Source organism: Lepisosteus oculatus, chromosome 22 (genome assembly GCF_040954835.1).
Source record: "Lepisosteus oculatus isolate fLepOcu1 chromosome 22, fLepOcu1.hap2, whole genome shotgun sequence".
In the NCBI taxonomy this organism is placed as follows: domain Eukaryota; kingdom Metazoa; phylum Chordata; class Actinopteri; order Semionotiformes; family Lepisosteidae; genus Lepisosteus; species Lepisosteus oculatus.
This window is the reverse complement of record NC_090717.1, coordinates 14202046-14221161: the sequence shown is the minus strand read 5'-3', so window position 1 is coordinate 14221161 and position 19116 is coordinate 14202046. Positions and strand designations below refer to the sequence as shown.

At 43.1% G+C, this 19116-nt stretch overlaps 1 protein-coding gene across 3 annotated transcripts in view; it reads left to right on the top strand.

Annotated features, from left to right (window-relative positions):
- rbm19 (RNA binding motif protein 19) overlaps window positions 1-19116 on the top strand; it is a 49391-nt gene that overhangs the window by 9110 nt on the left and 21165 nt on the right. For all 3 annotated transcript variants that reach the window (XM_015366286.2, XM_069182368.1, XM_015366285.2), the window contains exons 11-21: window positions 143-273; window positions 485-606; window positions 1005-1101; window positions 1642-1752; window positions 2815-3015; window positions 3819-3918; window positions 4434-4561; window positions 5538-5598; window positions 6203-6282; window positions 6720-6775; window positions 7220-7336. In XM_015366286.2, the coding sequence (XP_015221772.2) occupies window positions 143-273; window positions 485-606; window positions 1005-1101; window positions 1642-1752; window positions 2815-3015; window positions 3819-3918; window positions 4434-4561; window positions 5538-5598; window positions 6203-6282; window positions 6720-6775; window positions 7220-7336 (1204 nt within the window). The remainder of the gene's footprint in view (window positions 1-142; window positions 274-484; window positions 607-1004; window positions 1102-1641; window positions 1753-2814; window positions 3016-3818; window positions 3919-4433; window positions 4562-5537; window positions 5599-6202; window positions 6283-6719; window positions 6776-7219; window positions 7337-19116) is intronic.

Below are 19116 nucleotides of genomic sequence, written 5' to 3'. Positions count from 1 at the left end.
GGTTGGTACTGTTGCACTGCAGCCAGCGGAGAAGGCTGATGCCCTTTGGTGTTGTGGGGAAAGTTTCGAGAATGTCCTCTACTCTTGGAGGTTGCAAATTGTCTTACAATCACGTTCACATTGCTTCTCATTGCATCTCCAGGGCCGCTGGCTGAGACTCACTTCCCCATCGACAGCCTGACCAAGAAGCCCAAGGGCTTCGCCTTCGTCACGTACATGATCCCAGAGCATGCTGTCAAAGCCCTGGCCGAGCTCGATGGCCACGTCTTCCAGGTTAGCAGCCTCTGTCCTGGAATTTGTCCTTTTGGAATTCACTTTTCTCCTTGTCCGTCTCAGTACAGCAACCCTCAGCCTGACTTTCAGAATTTTCATTGACCCAACCGGTGAAGGCATGGCATGTCTTACCATAACCTGTGCCAGGAAAGCCATTCTCCAGGAGCTGTGGCTTCAGATGTAACTTATTTATCTCTTTTGCGTTCTGTAGGGCCGCATGCTGCACATCCTTCCGTCCACAATGAAGAAACAGAAGACTGACCAGGACAGTGATGCACAAGGATCCTCATACAAGAAGCAGAAGGATGCTAAGGACAAAGCAAGCAGTGGCAGGTCTGAGCCCCAGCAGGAAACAGCTGATCACTGAGTACACATGCTAGCTGTGCATGCTAGCTTCCTAAACCCATATGATTTCTGCGCTGTCCTTCATGTGCAGCGTACTGTGGCCCCTTTGTTACTACAACTTACTGTTTACCAAAACCGGGAAGATTTTTTCAAAAGAGCAATCCTCATGACACCTGCCTTGCGATTCATCAGTTCATTAAATGCAGAATTTTAATTTGTAAATTAGAGGGTAGATCATATTATTTTTCTTAGCATTTAATCATCAGTTCATGCATAGGGGGCCATTATCTCAGTGGTGCCCTATTTTGTAGCCCTTTTCCCCCATGAGGTCCTGCAGGTACATACCTTGGAAAGCTCCAATGTCTGTTTTGTCTGGGTCTCTGCAGCTCCCACAACTGGAATACCTTGTTTCTGGGAACCAGTGCCGTAGCCGATGCCATCGCTGAGAAGTACAACACCACAAAAAGCCGAGTTCTTGACGATGTGAGATTCGCGCACCTGGGCCAAGTTTCTCATGCCTTGGCTAATAAGAACTGATGAGAGTGTCATGTAAAATATTCTTGATATGTCAGTTTTTGTGTATTTGTTAGTATGTGTATGGAATTATCAACAAAGAGATGAAATTAATGAAAATCAACTAATCCTTTTCTCACATTAAATATAAGAGACATTTATAGAGCAGAAAAAATATGTAAACAAAGTGACTGATTTAAGGATTGAATGTCATTGTCAACACCAAGCTCCTGTCTCTTATGATTGCTTGTAAGGCTAGACTGGAGTAATGTTAAACATGTTTCATTTTTGCTTTATAGTTTTATCCACATAGTTTTTAGGTATGCTGTGCTTTTAGTGCAATGTTTACAAAATTCTGCAGCTGACAAAAGCTGTTGACTCTCATTGTTTGAGCTTCTGAAACCTGGTGTTCTGCCTTCAAGGTTAAGGACACATTTTGGCAACACGTGTCTCCGAACTGCAAATGTGAGAAAACGAATGCCTCTCCCTTGCTCTTTCTGTCCTCCTCAGGAGTCTCGGGGCAGTGTGGCAGTGCGGATGGCCTTGGGGGAGACTCAGATCGTCCAGGAGACTCGGCAGTTCCTGCTGGATAATGGAGTCAGTCTGGACTCCTTCAGCCAGGTGCGTACGCAGATCATAGATATACCTGTAGACAGACTGTTGGGAAAGGAGAAAATGTTTATTATTGAGTAGGTTTTTGACTTGTCCAGATCCTAGAGAGAGCACTGTTGCTTTCAGGACAGCTGAAGAAAGCTTGTAATTGTGCTGTAAGGTCTAGGAGTGTAATGGGGGTCATCTTTAATTTCTATGACATCATATTTACAATACTGGATCTAAAAATAACAGGCTTTATTTTTTAGGTAAGGCTATAATAGGTTAGAATGTTACTTCTACTGAAGTCTATGTACCGTATATATTAAAATGACAGATGCATGTCTCTATTATACGAGACATCACTCTAACTCCCAATATTTTGACCTTAAATCTTAAGTTATTAAAGAAAGCTTGGCAATCCCACACAAATACATAACTACATTCGTGAGTTGTTCTGTCATCAGTATGACTAAACAAAATAAGTTTTTGCCCAAATTACAGGCTGAGCTACTGATATTTTCAAGTGCTTATGGATTGAGTTTTTCTTGTTGTAGTTCACACATCTTGACAGTATGATAAAGCATTCAAAATTACACGGATAGAATTTCTCATGCTGATGCTGATTTTTTGCTGATGACATTTAGTGAGTGTGTTTCAAGGGTGCAGTGGTCTACATTGCTGCCTTGCTGTGCTGGGACTCCTGAGTTCAGTTCTGTGTGGAGTCTGCATGTTCTCCCTGTGATTGCGTGGGTTTCCTCCAGCTGCTCCAGTTTCCTCCTACGTTCCAAAGACATAGTGGTGGGTTAATTGGCTTCTAGGAAGACTGGCCCTGGTGTGAGTGTGTGTGTCTGCCCTGTGATGGACTGGTGTCCTGTCCAGGGTGTGTGTCTGTGCGTGTCTGCCCTGTGATGGACTGGTGTCCTGTCCAGGGTGTACCCTGCCTTGCGCCTGTTGCTTGCCGTGATGGTCTCCCACTCTCCTGCGACCCTGACCGGGATCAAGCAGTTAGAAAGTGGATGGAGGGAGCGTTTCGACCTTGAGGTGTTTGAAAGTAACCATTGGTTACCATGGACTGACTGCCCCCTGCAGGCTGCAGGGCCGCGAAACACCACCGTGCTGCTGGTGAAGAACCTGCCCGCGGGGGTGCAGGTGGCGGAGCTGGAGGCTGTCTTCTCTCCCCTCGGCTCTCTGGGCCGGGTCCTGCTGCCCCCCTCGGGCCTCACCGCCATCGTGGAGTTCCTGGAGCCCGCCGAGGCCAAGCGGGCCTTCAGCAGGCTGGCGTACACTAAGGTGAGGGCGCCTGCCCGCCTGGGAGCACACGCTGGCACACAAGGGTGCAGTGAAGTCCGACCCCAGTGTGTGAAACATTCGACCTTTCTCCTCAGTCTCTCTCCCTTCTCTCCACAAGGTGGTGGTAGATCAGAAGAAGTTTTTACAGCAGTCCTTCCGTGGGAAGTGTGAGGAAACAGAAATGGTCTACAGAATAACTGCGTGACCATTTCATTCTGCCTTACGCTCCTGTTAATCCCTTCAGCCGCTGTTTTACTTGTACTTTGGTTTAAATTAAACAGTAGCAAGACACAGAAAGTGTAAGACGTTTCAATAAGAGCTGCAAACTGTAAAAGAATTACGTTCACCTGCTGTCAGCTCTTTAAAAGGAGTGTAACGGGTGTTCATAGCTTTCATGATCCTGTTGGGAATTTTCAGATTCCTTGTCTTTTCTCCTTCTCCCAGGTGCCCTGCTGTGTATGGGCTATGGCCTTGTGGGGTTGTATTTGTGAGTCACAGATACAGAATATTTTGCCTGTGTTTGGCATGGAGGGCCAGAAGGCAGCTGTAAATGTTACAAAAAGACATCAGCAGTGTAATAGTGGACAGAGGGGCTACACACAGTCCCCAGTGTAAAGTCTTACAGACTTGTATGTAAATTTTTTCACTGCAAGACATTACATTACAACGTTACAAGCTCTATGACAACTCGTTCTGCTGTCTGAGAAGTGAAAAAAATCAAGACCCTGAGACTGCACTGCTTAACAAGTTTTCACTGGAGCGTGTCGGTTCCTGCTGTCAGAACCCTGCCTGTCCCCCCGCAGTTCCAGCACGTGCCCCTCTATCTGGAGTGGGCTCCGATGGGTGTCTTCACACAGCCTGCGCCTGCAAAGCAAGAGCAGCCACCGACAGACAGTGAGCAAGGTAACTCCCTCCGTCTGCTGTTACAGAGCTGTGCCGTGTACAGATGAACACCCTTTCCCACAGTGCTGCTGTGCACCCACTGCTCCACCTGTCGCATGGCTGTCTGCACACCTGTGTGAGCGCGGGTCAGGTCCTGGTCCGTGTAGTTCCTGGGTGCTGTATTCATTAAAGTGTGTGGTGATCTCTCTGAGAGAATCGCATCCCACAAATCGACGTTCTTCACAAGCAGAATTAGTAAGAGTTCATGGATAAAAGTATAGTGTTGCATGTTACTTATTTACATTGGGAGAATGTTTCCTGAAATTTAAATGTTGAGTAAATGTGTTACTGATTCAAATTACAGCCACCCTAATCAGATTCAGGGTTGCAGCATGACGAGACACATTCAGTTCTATATGTTGCATTTGCAATTCCAGCTTCTCATTAAATGAATCACTTCAGCATGAAGGCGACCTTTAGGGGAGATTCTGTTGTTGCCCTCTTGTTTTAACCCCTACCCCCCTCTTTTTCTCCAGTACCAGAGTCGGAGTCGAAAACAGCTGCTGAGGCTCAGAGTAGTGAGGAAGAGGAGGAGTCCATTCCCGGCTGCACCCTCTTCATCAAGAACCTCAGCTTTAGCACCACAGAGGAGACGCTGAAAAGTGTATGTTGGCAGCATTAAAACCACTAGTTTGCCATCTAGCAGGGAAAGTCGGGCATCATTAGTTTATAGAAAGAAACAGTATCTCAGAGCTGTTTCTAAGGTGCTGTGAGATCCAGCCACTTTGAGGACTGTTGTGGAAGTACAGGGTATTCAGCCCCCCCCACCCCAAACATTCGCTCCTTGCATCAGCTTTCACCCGTTTTCCCCTGCAGTTCCTCTGCATGGCTGACTGAGCACTGCAGTTTAAACTCACATCTGTGTGGTCAACAGCTCTAGGAGCCTGGGTTCAGCTCTGGGATGGGCTCCTCTTGTATGGAGTCTGCTTGTGCCCCTGTGTGCATTACTGCACTTCTCCTGGGTGGTCTGTTTTCCTCCCTCCTCCCTTGAACACGCTGGCTATGTTGATTGGTGTCTCTAAATTGGCCCTGTGTGTGTGTGCACACCCTGTGATGGACTGCCATCCTGTCTGTGGTGCAGTCCCACCCTGTGCTCTGTGCATCGGCTGTAGGTTCTGAGTTGCCATGACACTTGCCAGGAATATGAGTCTGTCTGACAATGGAAAATAAATTCAAGTGAACCAGGTGATTAAAAAAAACACTTTTCATTAGGAAGCAGAGCATAATAAAGGTTACTGAAGAGAAGATGGCCATTCGGCTGTCTTGCTGATTTAGTAGTTAGGGATTGGGGATCCTTTCTAACTGCCTTAAAGGAAATGGTATCGGCAATGTAGCTGGCTAGTTCCTGAATCCTCTGACTACATGCATAAAAAACCTCAAGCTGAACTGTGGCTTTTAATATTCTTTGTTAGTATTCCTTGAGTTTCAAGTGCCAAAGAGCAGCTGAACCTTTTAAGAGGTTTATCTTTACATTTTACGTTTACAATCATCTTTAAGTTTTACATTAACAGTTCCACACTACATTGTGTAAGGCCTAAGGAAGGAACTCTGAACTGCGTGCTTCTGTGTTGACTCTGCAGGTTTTCTCCAAGTGTGGAGCAGTGAAGAGCTGCACGATCTCCAAGAAGAAGGACAGAGCAGGTTTGGCTTAAACACTGCTGCAAACTACAAACACAAAGGGCCCAGCAGAGTTATTCTCTATATTAGATTATGTGTCTTAAGTATGGTTGCAAGTGAAGAGGATTGGCTTTTAGAATTCAGTTCTCCAGGGTGAATTGTACTTCATATTCCAGTGTGTTCCTTTGTATAATTCTAGATACTACGGATATTTATTAAAAGTATTGGCTTTGAGTGAAGAGGACAAAAGCAGAAAAAATACTCGACCTTTCTCCTCAGTCTCTCTCACTTCTCTCCACAAGGTGGTGGTAGATCAGAAGAAGTTTTTACAGCAGCCCTTCTGTGGGAAGTGTGAGGAAACAGAAATGGTCTACAGAATAACTGTGTGACCATTTCATTCTGCCTTACCCTCCTGTTAATCCCTTCAGCCGCTGTTTTACTTGTACTTTGGTTTAAATTAAACAGTAGCAAGACACAGAAAGTGTAAGACGTTTCAATAAGAGCTGCAAACTGTAAAAGAATTACGTTCACCTGCTGTCAGCTCTTTGAAAGGAGTGTAACGGGTGTTCATACCTTTCATGATCCTGTTGGGAATTTTCAGATTCCTTATCTCTCCTCCTTCTCCCAGGTGCCCTGCTGTCTATGGGCTACGGGTTTGTGGAGTTCAAGTCCCCCACGTCGGCACAGAAGGCCCTGAGACAGTTGCAGGTAAGAGACCCATTCCACCTTGTTTCCTCTCCCTCAGTTACTGCAAACGGTTTCTAGAGCAGGTAGCCATCAAAGCGCTCAGGATCATGGGCCTGCGCAGGCAGCTGCAGTCACAGTCGTCTGGGAAGGGAAAGATGTTTTGGCTCAGAGCCTGCTGGCTGCAGGTTTGAATCCTGGCTTTGCCACCCGTTTTCTTATTCTCAGTTGGCCAGGGGTGTCACTGATGAAATGGGTTTGTCTTGCTGTGCAACAGCAGCTGCCTGAGTGAGAACAGGCTGACTTATATAAAATGTGGACCCTCTATCTGGAAGTGCATGAGTTTTAATTCACAGTTCCTAAGTTAGTTCACAGCTGGAAAGCTGCATACCTGAAGTGTAGTAAAAAGTTCAGCCTAGAGATTGTGGAAAGTAAGTAATGAGCCTCTGTCTCCCCCTCAGCACTGCACTGTAGATGACCATCAACTAGAGGTGAAGATCTCAGAGCGAGCAACCAAGTAAGTATGAGCAAATCTGAATGAGCCAAATGTTCAGAGATCTTGAAGAGACTTCCTTTAATGACGTTGCCTGGGGTTTAGAAATATATGAAGAATGTAGTTATGTACAATAAATTCCAGGAATATTTGCCCAATCATTGAATTGTTCTTTCAGTACACGTGTTAAAACAGCAGTGTTATATGCTGACCTGTGCGGGGTCTTTGCTTGCCTGGCTTAAGGACCAGGAAATACTAACTACAGTAAGAGCACTAAGTGTCCGATCTTGTCACCCACATGGCATGGAAGTGGCCCTGTGACCATGGAATGACAGCGTGTAGGCCGATATGTGAATGGAGCGTTTGGGGAGAACCTTTTCTCCCAAGTGTTTTTTGTTTGAAGTACATGATACAAAGCAGTGCAGATTGTGGGGCTGGTTGGATAAGGGCTGTCTTCTGTGTCCTGAGGCCCGTCGTGGTGAGTTCTCGGAAGAAGCAGATGGCAAAGAAACAGACCACCTCCAAGATCTTGGTCCGCAACATTCCCTTCCAGGCCACCGGCAAGGAGCTGCGTGAGCTTTTCAGGTACTCTATACCTCCGCCGGTCGCCACCTCCTGACGTTCCAGTCTCTCCCATCAGTCCACATGAGGGTTTTGTGAGGGTGGGGTCCGGTAGTGTGGTTTCCATAGACTCGGTGCAGGTAAACTGTTGCTTTCAATACGAAACCTGCAAAGTCTGCTTTGACCCCGTTTTGCCTTTCCTAACCGAGTTCGGCATTTAAACGATTTGTGTGGATGTCGTGAAGAATGTGCAGGACTGTCAGTTTTCTTCCTGAAGTATTGTAAATTATCACAGCAGACTGAGTTACAGCGGAAACCCCATATATTTGGCTTCAGTTTTCTGCAAAAACATTCAGGCCGACAGCACACATGGTCTTGCACAGCTATTAATTTCCCCTCTACTCTCAATGTGCATCAGTTTCAAGAGTTTTTATGAAATTAGTTTCCCTATTTTTGTGATACAAGGGGAGCTTGCTGACAGAGGAGCAGACTTGTTTTTCACTCAACCGTATATTAATTGATTCAATAAAATCGGTATATTTTAATGTTCTGTTTAGTTGCTCAATACACCCTTTAGAGCACTCGATGGACTCGTCACTGAACGGTCCAGGTGTACAGTTGCTCTGTTGGCCTCAGCGGGGGCTCCAGGCCAGTTGCCTGCCTGCAGCTCAGTGGGCTGTGGAGGGAGCTGTGCTCAGAGAGTGTGGGGAAGACAGAGCTTTCCAGCTGAAGACATCTTCTCACTAGACTTGGGAGGGAGAAGCACATTGTCTTCGTGTGTTAGAGCACTGATTTAGATTAATTGTAGGTCTGCGTGTGAAGCTGTTGAGCACAGAGCAGAGCTCAAGCAGGGAGTGGAGCAGACTGTCATATGTTCTGTACTTGTAACTCCTCTCTGACCGACACTTGTGGCCAAAAGACCTCAAGAGGCTGCGTTCCAGTTCTTCTCAGATCATTGCAGAACAGTAGATAATCAGAATAATCTATAAACCGGGTAGGTTTTTTGAGAAGATTTCATAATTGCCAGTTTGGAAGTTCTAGGGCCAGTAAAGGCATTGCAAAAATTGAGCTCCATTGTAAATAAAAAGATACATTTCTTGCGAGACTTGATTGAGTAATATAGAGCAGTTGTTGAATTTTGTTTTTCTTCTTTTTGGAAATATTCAGAGTGTATTGGTATTTTTTTTATATAAACTCACTCTCTCTTCTTGTTTTACAAGCTGCCAAAGGTGTGAATTCAGAAATTGCAATTTGTGTTACTTGTAGCTGCTAAATATCTGTCTGGCCCGTTGTTCATCTGCTTATTTTGTGCATCTGTGTGGAAAAAAATCACAAGTTATATAGTATTTCACGATATGTACAAGTACTTTTATTTTAATGAAGGGGATTGCACTGTTTACTTCATATGTTCAAGTATTAACCTACAGTTATAATAGAACTGTGTGTAAAAGGGCTCTTGCTGTGACGTGATAGGACTTGCCAGTATCTTCCAGTGTTGCCTATGAGAGCTGCATCACTTGTCCAAGTGGCTGTATCACTGCTGCGGGCTCTGTGGGACAGTGTGAATGCAGTTTTGGGTGGCTGTGGTAGTGCACATTTCTGAAGAAAGGTGTTGTGACAGGCCTACATCCCAGCAGGTGATGCCTCAGCACATGGAAAACTCACAATGGGAAGCAAAGTGCTGTGCTTGGAAAATGTATTTACTCTCGTCACCTACTCTCAACAACCCAACACCAGGTATCACCGTTAGTCCCTTTTAAATGCAAAGCTTAGTCTAAGGTTAAACCCATGTGAGAATGAGACTCGGTATCTAATTAAGCAATAATACATGTGTGAACACACACAATAGTTACACCTAGTGATCTCTAGTGGCAGGTCAGCTGAAACTGATATCCTAATTCACGCTGGCCTGCCACAAGCCATTTTGAATGTTGCAGTCACATTGGGGTGTTCATCAGCTATCAACTGGAAATTTGATTTAAAAAATGGCAATAAAAATTAAAGCAAGATTCCAATCCGTTCATTCTCTCACCTGTTTAAGCCTTATTTGTCTACAGTACTCTGGTCTCTGATTGGAACATGCTGAGTGTACTGCAGCCTGTCTATGGTATGTCAAGGCTGCAGCTAAGTTTATTTGCTGTCAGAACTGGTACTAGTCTGTGCCTGGCTTGTCCCAGGAGTTAGAGAACTTTTGGCACGACTGGAAGAGTAAGATAAGGTCTTTACTTATGTACCAGCTCTGAAAATAGAAATACTTATTTAGCTGCTCCTTTTGTCATGCATGAATCGCAGTCAGGTTTCTTACCGTGGGCAGAGGGAAGAAGAGCCTACTGTTGACATCATGTCCTCGTCACTGGACACGCCACATGTGCTGTGTGTAAGAACACGGGAGGGAATTCTGGAAATGCAGCGTAATGAAGAGGCCTTAATGCAGTTCCTTGTGTATGCGATTAGGAACCTTTTACTCGTGTAACCACAGTAAAGGCACAGCCGTTTCAGGAGAAGGGTTGGTGATGTCTTGCTAACTGAGAATTCTTTAAAATGGAAGTTAATTTCAGAATATTAGAAAGGGCAGGAGCCAGCTGTTACTGCTTAGGGACAACGTAAGAATATTAACTTGACTTATTTTAAAATGCAATTTTTTTGTGAAATGTAGTTTGTTAAATTAGTAGGGTAGAATCTTACCTCATCGACGTGATTTACACTATAGTGGTAAGATACTTCCCTTCACTGGAAACTTTGTGAGCGTGTTCGTTAGGCTCTTGTAAGAAATGGGTTTGAGGTTTTTTGAGGCTGGTTCAAAACCAGATGGGCTTGATGGATTGCATGGCCTCCTCTTGACCTCGGAGAGCGAGAGGGTGTGTGTGTGGCTGTGCGGGGGGAGGTGTTTGTTTATCGGCCCTTCTGCGAGGCAGGACTGCGAGCGAGCGCTGCCACCGCGGCCCAGTGAAGCAGGGAGCGGGCCCGGCGGTTTTATGTGGTGGTTTGTCATGTTTATGTGAGCCGGGCTCAGTCCTGGGCGCTCTATCGATGTTCCTGATGCTGTAATTGATGGGGCTGCATTGCTGTGATATAGCGGGGTTAATGGGCCTTGGCGCAGTGAGAGCGATGTGACAGAGCGGGGCTCCTTAACCCTTTCCTCGCCTCTGTGCCAACTCATGGGCACAGCGGGCTCTGTGAAAGCTAGGGTTTCAGCTGTGTACAGGCTCTCAGAGCGCTGCTAAACCTTGAAACACGGCTGTACCTTGAGTGTTAATTCAGTCCAGATTACACAGTCAATTTAAAGAGCTAACGATTGAATTGCTTTCCTGATCAATGTGCATCATACAAATATATTTTTTTTATTTAGATGGAATTAACTGAAATATATCACCTCACCTCAGTTCATTGCTGCATTGCTTAAATGTGGAAAGCAGAAATGAGGGCTAGTGAGTGCAACACTTGATCCATCCCTCATCTTTTCTGCTCACCTTGCTCACACGGAGAGCTGCACATTACCTCTGAGGAAGGTATGTTTATGTGCAATTTTAGGAGGAACGCGTCTCTCTCGGAAGCCAGTGCACGCTCACAGGTGCCCGAGCACGTCACGACTCAGTCATGTGGCAAACTTGCGAAGCTCCGCACAACAGCCCTGCCAGTTCTTCGGACTCGGTGGATCGTAGACCCCCCAGGAGGGGGTCCCACCACTGTCGTAACCTCGATATGGCAGCATCTGAACAATAGAGCTCAGTCTGTGCTCCGAGCGAGTGCCCTGACTGGATGAGCCTCTCGGATTCCCCCTCGTCAAATGTTTTTCCTCATCAGTTTCACGGACCATGTCCGAATGTCGGAGTCTAGGCTGCTGCTGCTTCCCCTCACTGCTGTGCGCAGCTCCTAGTCGTTGGCAGGAAGGCATTTCCTGAGCAGCCGGGTCTGACATGAAGGGCAGTGGCTGTGCTGCACTGTGCCAACAGCGTTATTAGATGTGCAAAAGGCACATCAGGGAATCTACCCAGATTACCTTACCGTGGCACCTGACAGGGCTGAGCAGTCCAGTCCTCGGTGTAACTTCATTAAAACAAAGCCAGTAATTGTTGTGAGGCAGCTTACTCGTTCGAACCGGCTTACCTTGGAGATCTATGAGTAACATTGCTTAAAAAAAGAAAACGCAGAGTTTTCTCTCTGCCATCGACAGTGCTGTGGAATAGGGCGTATTTCACGATTGGAGAAATATATACTATTCCTTTATTATGTTCAAGTAGAATATACATTCTTGGAAACACAAAAGAAATAGAGCCTACTGCGTTGAACCGCACATTTTCACAGTTAAGTGATATTGTTAAAATGCCTCTGTTTCAAAAGCCTAGAGGCCTGGAGGCACATCCTGGCATACATTTTCATTATTACCATCTGGTTGTAGTATGTTAGTGAGTACCTTTGAACACAAGTCGTGCAGTATTCAGAATACTTCAGATTCCAAATATGAGCACAATAATTTTGGGTTCCCTTATTATTTAAGCATTGATGTCGGGGACATTATGTTGTGCAAGTGCACATTTACTATTCTGCTTTTTTTTTAGTACAGGGAAAGCATTTTGTTACATACTTTTCTGCTGAAGGGATGAGGATCAGCATTTGTAATGTTAGTCAATTGGTTTCCCGAGAACTACTGTTAATACAAATAGTATTGGGGGAAACATTGTAAAATAATGACAGGGTTGCTTTTTGAGGCTTTTAGAGTAAGCACGCACCCTATACAAAAGTAGGCATGCATGTTGTATCTTTCAGTGTTGCCTGTGTCAGTCAGCAGGGGGCAGTGTGGCTCCATTCCCACAGTGGCTGGCCCATCTGTGTGTCTGTGTCTGTGTGTGTGTTAGAGGACAGAACGGCGAAGCTGTGGTTCAGCAGCCCAGAGCGTGACTGCAATACCAGATTGGAGCGGCTGTGCGCCTTGCCGTTGGGAAGTGGAGATTAAGCAGCAGCCACTCTGTATTTATACACACTGCCTGCACTGCTGGATTCCCTGTCTTCCTGCCTGTGTGTGCGAGTGTGAGGAATTGGGTGTGTGTTTGCCTCGCTAGGTATGCTTGTGCTCTACAGTGTAAATGCATTTGTGGCTCTCTGAGTGTACGTGATCTGCTGTGTATTTATTGGGTTTTCCTTGATGCATTTACTAGCTGTGCGCTTGTCCAAACATTTCTATGGTTTTAAGACTTCCTAAGCATGTATGCATGAAAAGTATCTAACAAAAAGAATTTAACAAACTCTTAAGTATACATATATCTTATATATCATACATATCTTATCTATATTTTTTCCTTTTTTTAGTTTTGATCACATGGTTTTCCCTTTACTTTATTTTAAGCTGATTCAATCAGTTTCTTAATCAAAAATGGCAAAACTCCATTAATTGCGACTCAAGGTTAGTTGCTTTTTAACTTAATGCATGTATTGAGTCACTGATTCTTTTTTTACTCTATTTGTGATCTGAGCTCGTATCTTTCGAGTGATGTTGATTGCTCAGCTCCAAACCTGTTTAATTCAGCATCCTTTATTACTCTGGGTTTCAGTGGAAGCAAGTAGTTGGAAAAATGAAAAATGCAAACCTGACTTTTATGCTCTGCATGAATGCACAGGCCTTTTCAGTTTCACGTGGTGACTTTTATTGTGTGTTTAACTTCACAGGTTTTGCTGTGAGTATGTTCTCCTTTTGCATTTCAGAGTGTCTTGCTGTTGGTGTGTGTGCCTGTGTGGGATAGCATTTTTATTTTAATGCCCACTGAAATAGGAGCATAAAAATGAATTTCAGTACTTTCTTTGCTTCCCATGAAAGATGAGAGGCAGTATTGGATGTGATCTGTTAGTCATCTGTAATAAACCAGTTTATAGAGGGATGTACATGTTTGCTCATGTATGCGTAGTGCACTATACCCATCATGACTGCAGTGCATGTTTAGAAATGTTATAGCACAAAATGTGAAAGTGTGCAATCCGTAGAAATGTATGAACAAGAGATCTTGGGTCCCATTTTCTCTGCTAGTTTTCAGGTTCAGACCATAAAACAATCCCAAAGTAAAATAAATTTTAATGAGGTGGTGGTCACACTTCTCCAAAAGCAGCAAATATACGCAGGCAAACCTTTTGTGTGATATTGAGTAAAACAACCATGATGCTTTGTCTGATTTGTAATTCTCTTTTTTATTTTCAATGAAGACATTTTTCAATTCTTCACTCTTACATAAAATATGTAAGGCAGGATCTTTGCTTTGCTTCATTAGAAAACAGCTGAGATTTTTCGCTATGACAAGAAGTTGCAAGAGTAGGTATGTCTAAAGAAAGACTATGACAAAGTCACATGATTTGTCTGATTAAAGAAGCAAGGAGGAACTGCGAGGAGCTGTAGCAAGAAAGTTAAAAACCGTTCTGAAATTTACCTGCAGCCTGTGCAGTGAGTGTAGTTATGTTTATTTCCTTGCTTCAGCTAAAACATCACCAGATTCTGAAGCTACATCATGAAATAATTTTTCAGAACTTAATAGATGGACATCACCTGGGCTTCAGATCTAGTCATGTGTTATTATACTTCAAAATATTTAGTGGCAAATTAAAAGATTAAAACCAACAAAACAAAAGTGCCTTCTACTAACTGCATTGTTTTATGATTCTTGTCTTCTGACATGCAATCACATTAAGACATGTTCTAACATGCCATTTTAACACATTTTGCCCCACATATATGGATTCTCCTATTGAGAGTTTTACAGTCAGGCTAGAGGGGCTAGACTTTTATAAGCTTTCAGAGCTAAGCTCAACACATAAGATTGAACCAGTATTGTATTCGCAACAGACCGACAGGAATATAATTTTAGAAGCAGGTGGGGGCATCTTAAGTGTTTGCCCAAAGCTGAGACAGCCCTGGCTCTGTGGCACTGCATTGATCTCGTTCCTGCTTCAGGAGGCAGTGGGCAATGTGTAAATTCATGGCATTGCTTGCTTGAAGTCTCTGGAGGAGCTCTGCGCTGCAGTATGTGCATATATTCTAGTGGAGTGATGGACCATCACAGCTTATTGATGACTTTTTTCATATCAAATTACTGTATCAACTCCTCTAGTCATCAGCAGTTACATAGTTGCATTGCTTTTAAACTGTAAAGGCTGTGATCTCAAAGGAAGCTGATCTGCTCCTACCTGTTGACATTGTGTAGGTGTGGAGCACATGCTAGACACTTTTCTCACTTACTGGCAAAACGGTACCACTTTTCCTCTTTTACATAAAGTGGTCCTGGGCCCTTACAGGAGTATATGAATTGTACTTTCCTACATGGTGAATTGGACATTTAGTAGTAGTTGGTTATTGCATTTTTAGAATGCAACTTCCAAGTTATTAATACGGACAGGCTTGCTAAATGAAAGAGGGGTTTTCTTGTAACTCTCTGCTCTGTTAGCAGCTTGCACAAGGGGGCGACATGTTTGAATGTATTGTTGTTTAAGGGGTTGCGTACCACATTGTCAAAATACTCAGGAGTCAAATTACCCTTCTTTTAAAACCTTACCACACCATCCTGTAGTTACTTGGTATTGTCTGTACATTCCCATGGTAATCTCACAGAGAAGATGAGAAAAGAAGCACATTGCCCCTCATAGTAATAACTTCTCTGATCAATAAACATTGATCGGAGCTGATGTTTATGCCGTTTAATATATATACACAGGTGGAATTGCTCTTTCTGCCACTCCAGCCAAAAATCATCTTCCGTTGTAAAATGATATACAGTAAGGTCTGTCACACAAGCTAATAGTATTGGATTGAGTCCACTGTGCTTTGTAGGCTTGGTTGTATGGGTGGGAGGCTGGCTGGGTGATGTCATTCATGTGTGCTGCTCCTGCTGAAGTCTTTCAATAAGGTGTCATAGCAAAATCTTGCATTCTGTTGAAGCCTAGAAAAACAGGTCATCTTAAGAAAGGACAGCAATGATGCTAGCTCAGGTCACTGCTCATCAACGTGACTCATCTGCATTAAGCTGGAGGGGAGCCTTATACCACAGCCTGCAAATATGCTTTGTAATATTTAGGACTGGCACTTCTTGGCCTGAGTTTGCATCTCTGTTTAAACCATGTTGTATAACTATAATGACAATCCTGCATCGTAAGTAAAGCCTAACTATTCTATATTTTGTGCAAATCGTGAAAGTTCTAAACACTGCTTGTGATTAATTTCCATACTTGCTTTGCTCTATTTTGTTAGTAAGACAATTTGTGATAACATCATTTGTTCAACTATTAATAAAAATACCTAAACTTAATGAAGCAAAAAGACCTTGTAAGTTAAACTAAGGAACTACAGGAATTAAATTCAAGGTAAATGGGTTGGGAGATGGGCAATCGGCACCTTTTTCACTGGTGTTGAAATTACAAATAAGGTGAAACTGATTCAGAGACATGACCAAAAAAATAATGCAGATTACAAGAAAAGACTTGCCATTTTTTTGCATATACTTTTAATTAACAATAACCTATTTTACTGACCTTTTAAATTGTACAAAATTAGAATCATTTTCAGTTCCACACATTTTTAAAGTCTACTATGCATTCCAACAGCCTGGACTGTTGGAAATGTATTGTGTTACAAGATAATTGCTAGATTTGTCATTAGAGTTTACTTGTCCTTTGTTTTCTGTGATAGTTTGACTCCACAGCCTGTCCATTATAGAATTTAGTTACATTTGCCTCCATATTGATCAGTTTTATAATGTTGCCATTAATTTAAGAATAGAATATTGCCTTTGATTACCTTTCGTAATGTGTCCAGTATAATGATTTCCAAAAGCACACGTTATTGCTTAGTGTATACTGTACTGTCCATGTCAGGTGCAGAGAAAGTCCTCATGATGACCTTTAATTTAGATGATAGATCTTCACCTTGTTCCCCTCTGGATGTAGTTCTAATGAGACACTGAAAGGCTTTTTGATATAAGGCAGCCACACATCTGTCGTATTCTTGGTTTTTTGGGGGGTAATTGAAAAAAGAATATATATATATATTTAGTGCTGCTAGTGGCACAGTGGTTAGCTTTCTTGCCTCGCCGTGTTGGGGCCCTGGGTTCGATTTCGATCTGGGTGACAGCACGGTGTTTGTGTGTTCTCCGTCTCTTTGAGTGGATTTTCTCCTACAGCCGAAGACATGCTGGTGGGTTAGTTGGCTTCTGGGAAAATTGGCGTGTGTGTGTGCGTGCGCGCGCGTCCCTTGATGGACTGGTGTCCTGTCCACGGTGTGTCCTGCCTTGTGCCCACGGTTAGCCGGGCTAGGCTCTGATTCCCTGCGACCCAGATTTGGAAAGCAGCTAGCAAATAGATGGAACAATATATTTAACATTTTCTATTCTGATACCCTTTTACATCAAGGACTATGCGAGTCTGGAACAAGCTACTAAACGATTTTACCTTCTTCTCTTTTGGCAATGTTTTTATGTTCCTAAGTTCTAATTAAAATATCGAATGTTTGGAGAAAAAACCCATAGCTTTTCTTCCCCCACAGAAAAATAAATTTGAGTTTATGCTTCAGCAGTACACCAATTACATTTTTCAGCACAGCCACACTTTGTGTTTCTGAAAATCACCCCTGCTTTTGCAAGTGAAATAATCAGGATTGGGCACTGCTGTAATGTCATAGGCTGCCTAGTACTTGGGATTTTTTCCCCAAACTTGGGTCGAATGGGCTGTTGACTTGGACATGGCGTACACAAGATGTCAAGAGAGCTGTAATGTCTTACTCACACCATCAGTGAGAAAATAATTAGAGAATCTTACCATCAGTGTCTGTTTCACTAGCATTTTTCAGATTGTGTTTAAAATGGTCGATTATGACAGGTGGTCTCTTATATAAATAATAAAAAGAGCTTGACTTGATAATTTCAGCTTCCTTCTCCTTTTTGCCATAGAAATTTGAGTTCTGTCATCAGACCTGGATGCTCATTTGCATGCTGGCTTCTGTTGGTTATTGTGACACTTTATGGTGACACAACCCATTTATTCTGGCCACCAAACGCAGTTTTTAAATTAGTCAAAAGGCTGTGGCAGTGATTGAGCAGGGTGGTATGGACATCCTCTCTGTCCCTGTGAACTGTCTCCATCATCAATAGCCCCCCCTGCAATCAAATCAGCGCATCCTCAAAATTCTCAGTTACTGGCTGAGAAGGGCAGGGGGAGTAAGAATTTGTAGGATATTTTTTAATCTATCGAAACAAAACCATCAAGTGAATTTGAAATATTTGCTCCTAAGAAATCCTAAAAAGAGGTACCAGCTATACTAGGAGTTTAATGTCATCTGAGGCGATGGCTGCTGGCACTTTGAAATGTGGTGCATGAGATTTGTGTGAAAGTCAAGTGCTTACTTTTTGTTTTCTTTTTTGTGCTGCTTTTCATAATCTTTCCTTTTCCACATCCTCCTTATTTCTCTCTCTCTCGATTTTCCTCTCTTCTTCCTCCTCTGCCTCCCCCTCCTCCCTCTCTCTGAAATGCGAATCTGTGGAAGAAACGGCTTGTAAATTAGCTGTGGTCTCGCTCGTGCCCAATGGCCCTCTTATCTGAATGCGGGTGTTGATTGTTGGACTGTCTCTCAGGGTGAGTGACGGCTCAGGGTTTGCTTGTGAAATGGCTGATTTTTGTCAATGTTTGTCTGTACGGCCTTATCTTCAAGCCTTATATTAACTGCCTTGTCACTTCACACAAGCCAGCGCTGTCTCTCTCCCTCTCTGGCTCTCCTGCGCTCTTTCTCTCCTGCCTGTGTGAGATTTTGACATCAGAATGCAGTGCTCACCGGACCCCCATTCTGAAGGCTGCTGGGTAATTCACAGCAGAATTCGCTGTCCCCATTTAAAGCCTGTCTAAAGATGCTCAATTTATCTCCTTCAGTCAGTATTCCTCAAATAGAATTTTTTAAAGCGATAAGACTCAGAGGCTGCAACACCTGTGGGGAGTTAAATGCTACTTTACTGAGGTTTTTGTCATCTTAAGTTAATTCTTTATGATCTGCAATTCTTTGTTTATCCCCATAATGCCTGTTTTTTAAAAATATAAAATGGAATTAGTCTTCAAAATAAAATTTGGTATTATTTGATATTCAAATGATATTGAGGACAGAAATCAATGATTAAGAAAGTTATAAAACGAAACTAACTCAGGTTTTTAGAAAAATATATCTGTAAATAAGCATTTTCGTGGTATAGTAAATTCTGTTCTTTAGGGATTCCTTGTTTAATCTCTATTTTGAGTCGTTGAATACGTTAGTCCTAACTTGGTCTTCTAATTGGTCTCAAAGTTTTTAGTCACCTGAGGGAATGAGATCTATAGGAAGTTAAGTATATTCATTATATTCATGTGTTTGTATTTTTTTAAGTTTTGAGATGTTGCTTAGCTTCCCTGTGTTCCGTTCCTGGTTGTTCGCCTGTGGAAAGCGGATTGCGGATTGTGGATTGAGTTTATCACTGAATTGGTAATTATACCAGAAAAGACGAAGGAAGAAACATGTATAGCGAATTGCTCTTGGTAAACTGCAATGTAGTGTTGGGTCAGTTCAATTGTGTAATAAATGTAATTGGAAATTCAAATCTTGAGGACATTAACTGAGACATTACAACAGGCTAAATGTCTGTTTTACATTGACATAGGGAAGAAATAGCGTCAATGCCAACAGAGACTGCACTGAAAAACTAAATGTTTTTTTTGCAATTTAGATAATGTGAAAAACAAAAGAATGTACACCTGCCTTTACAGCACAGAACCGATTTTACAGGAGCAGAAAATAAGGACATGCACAGAGATAAGGT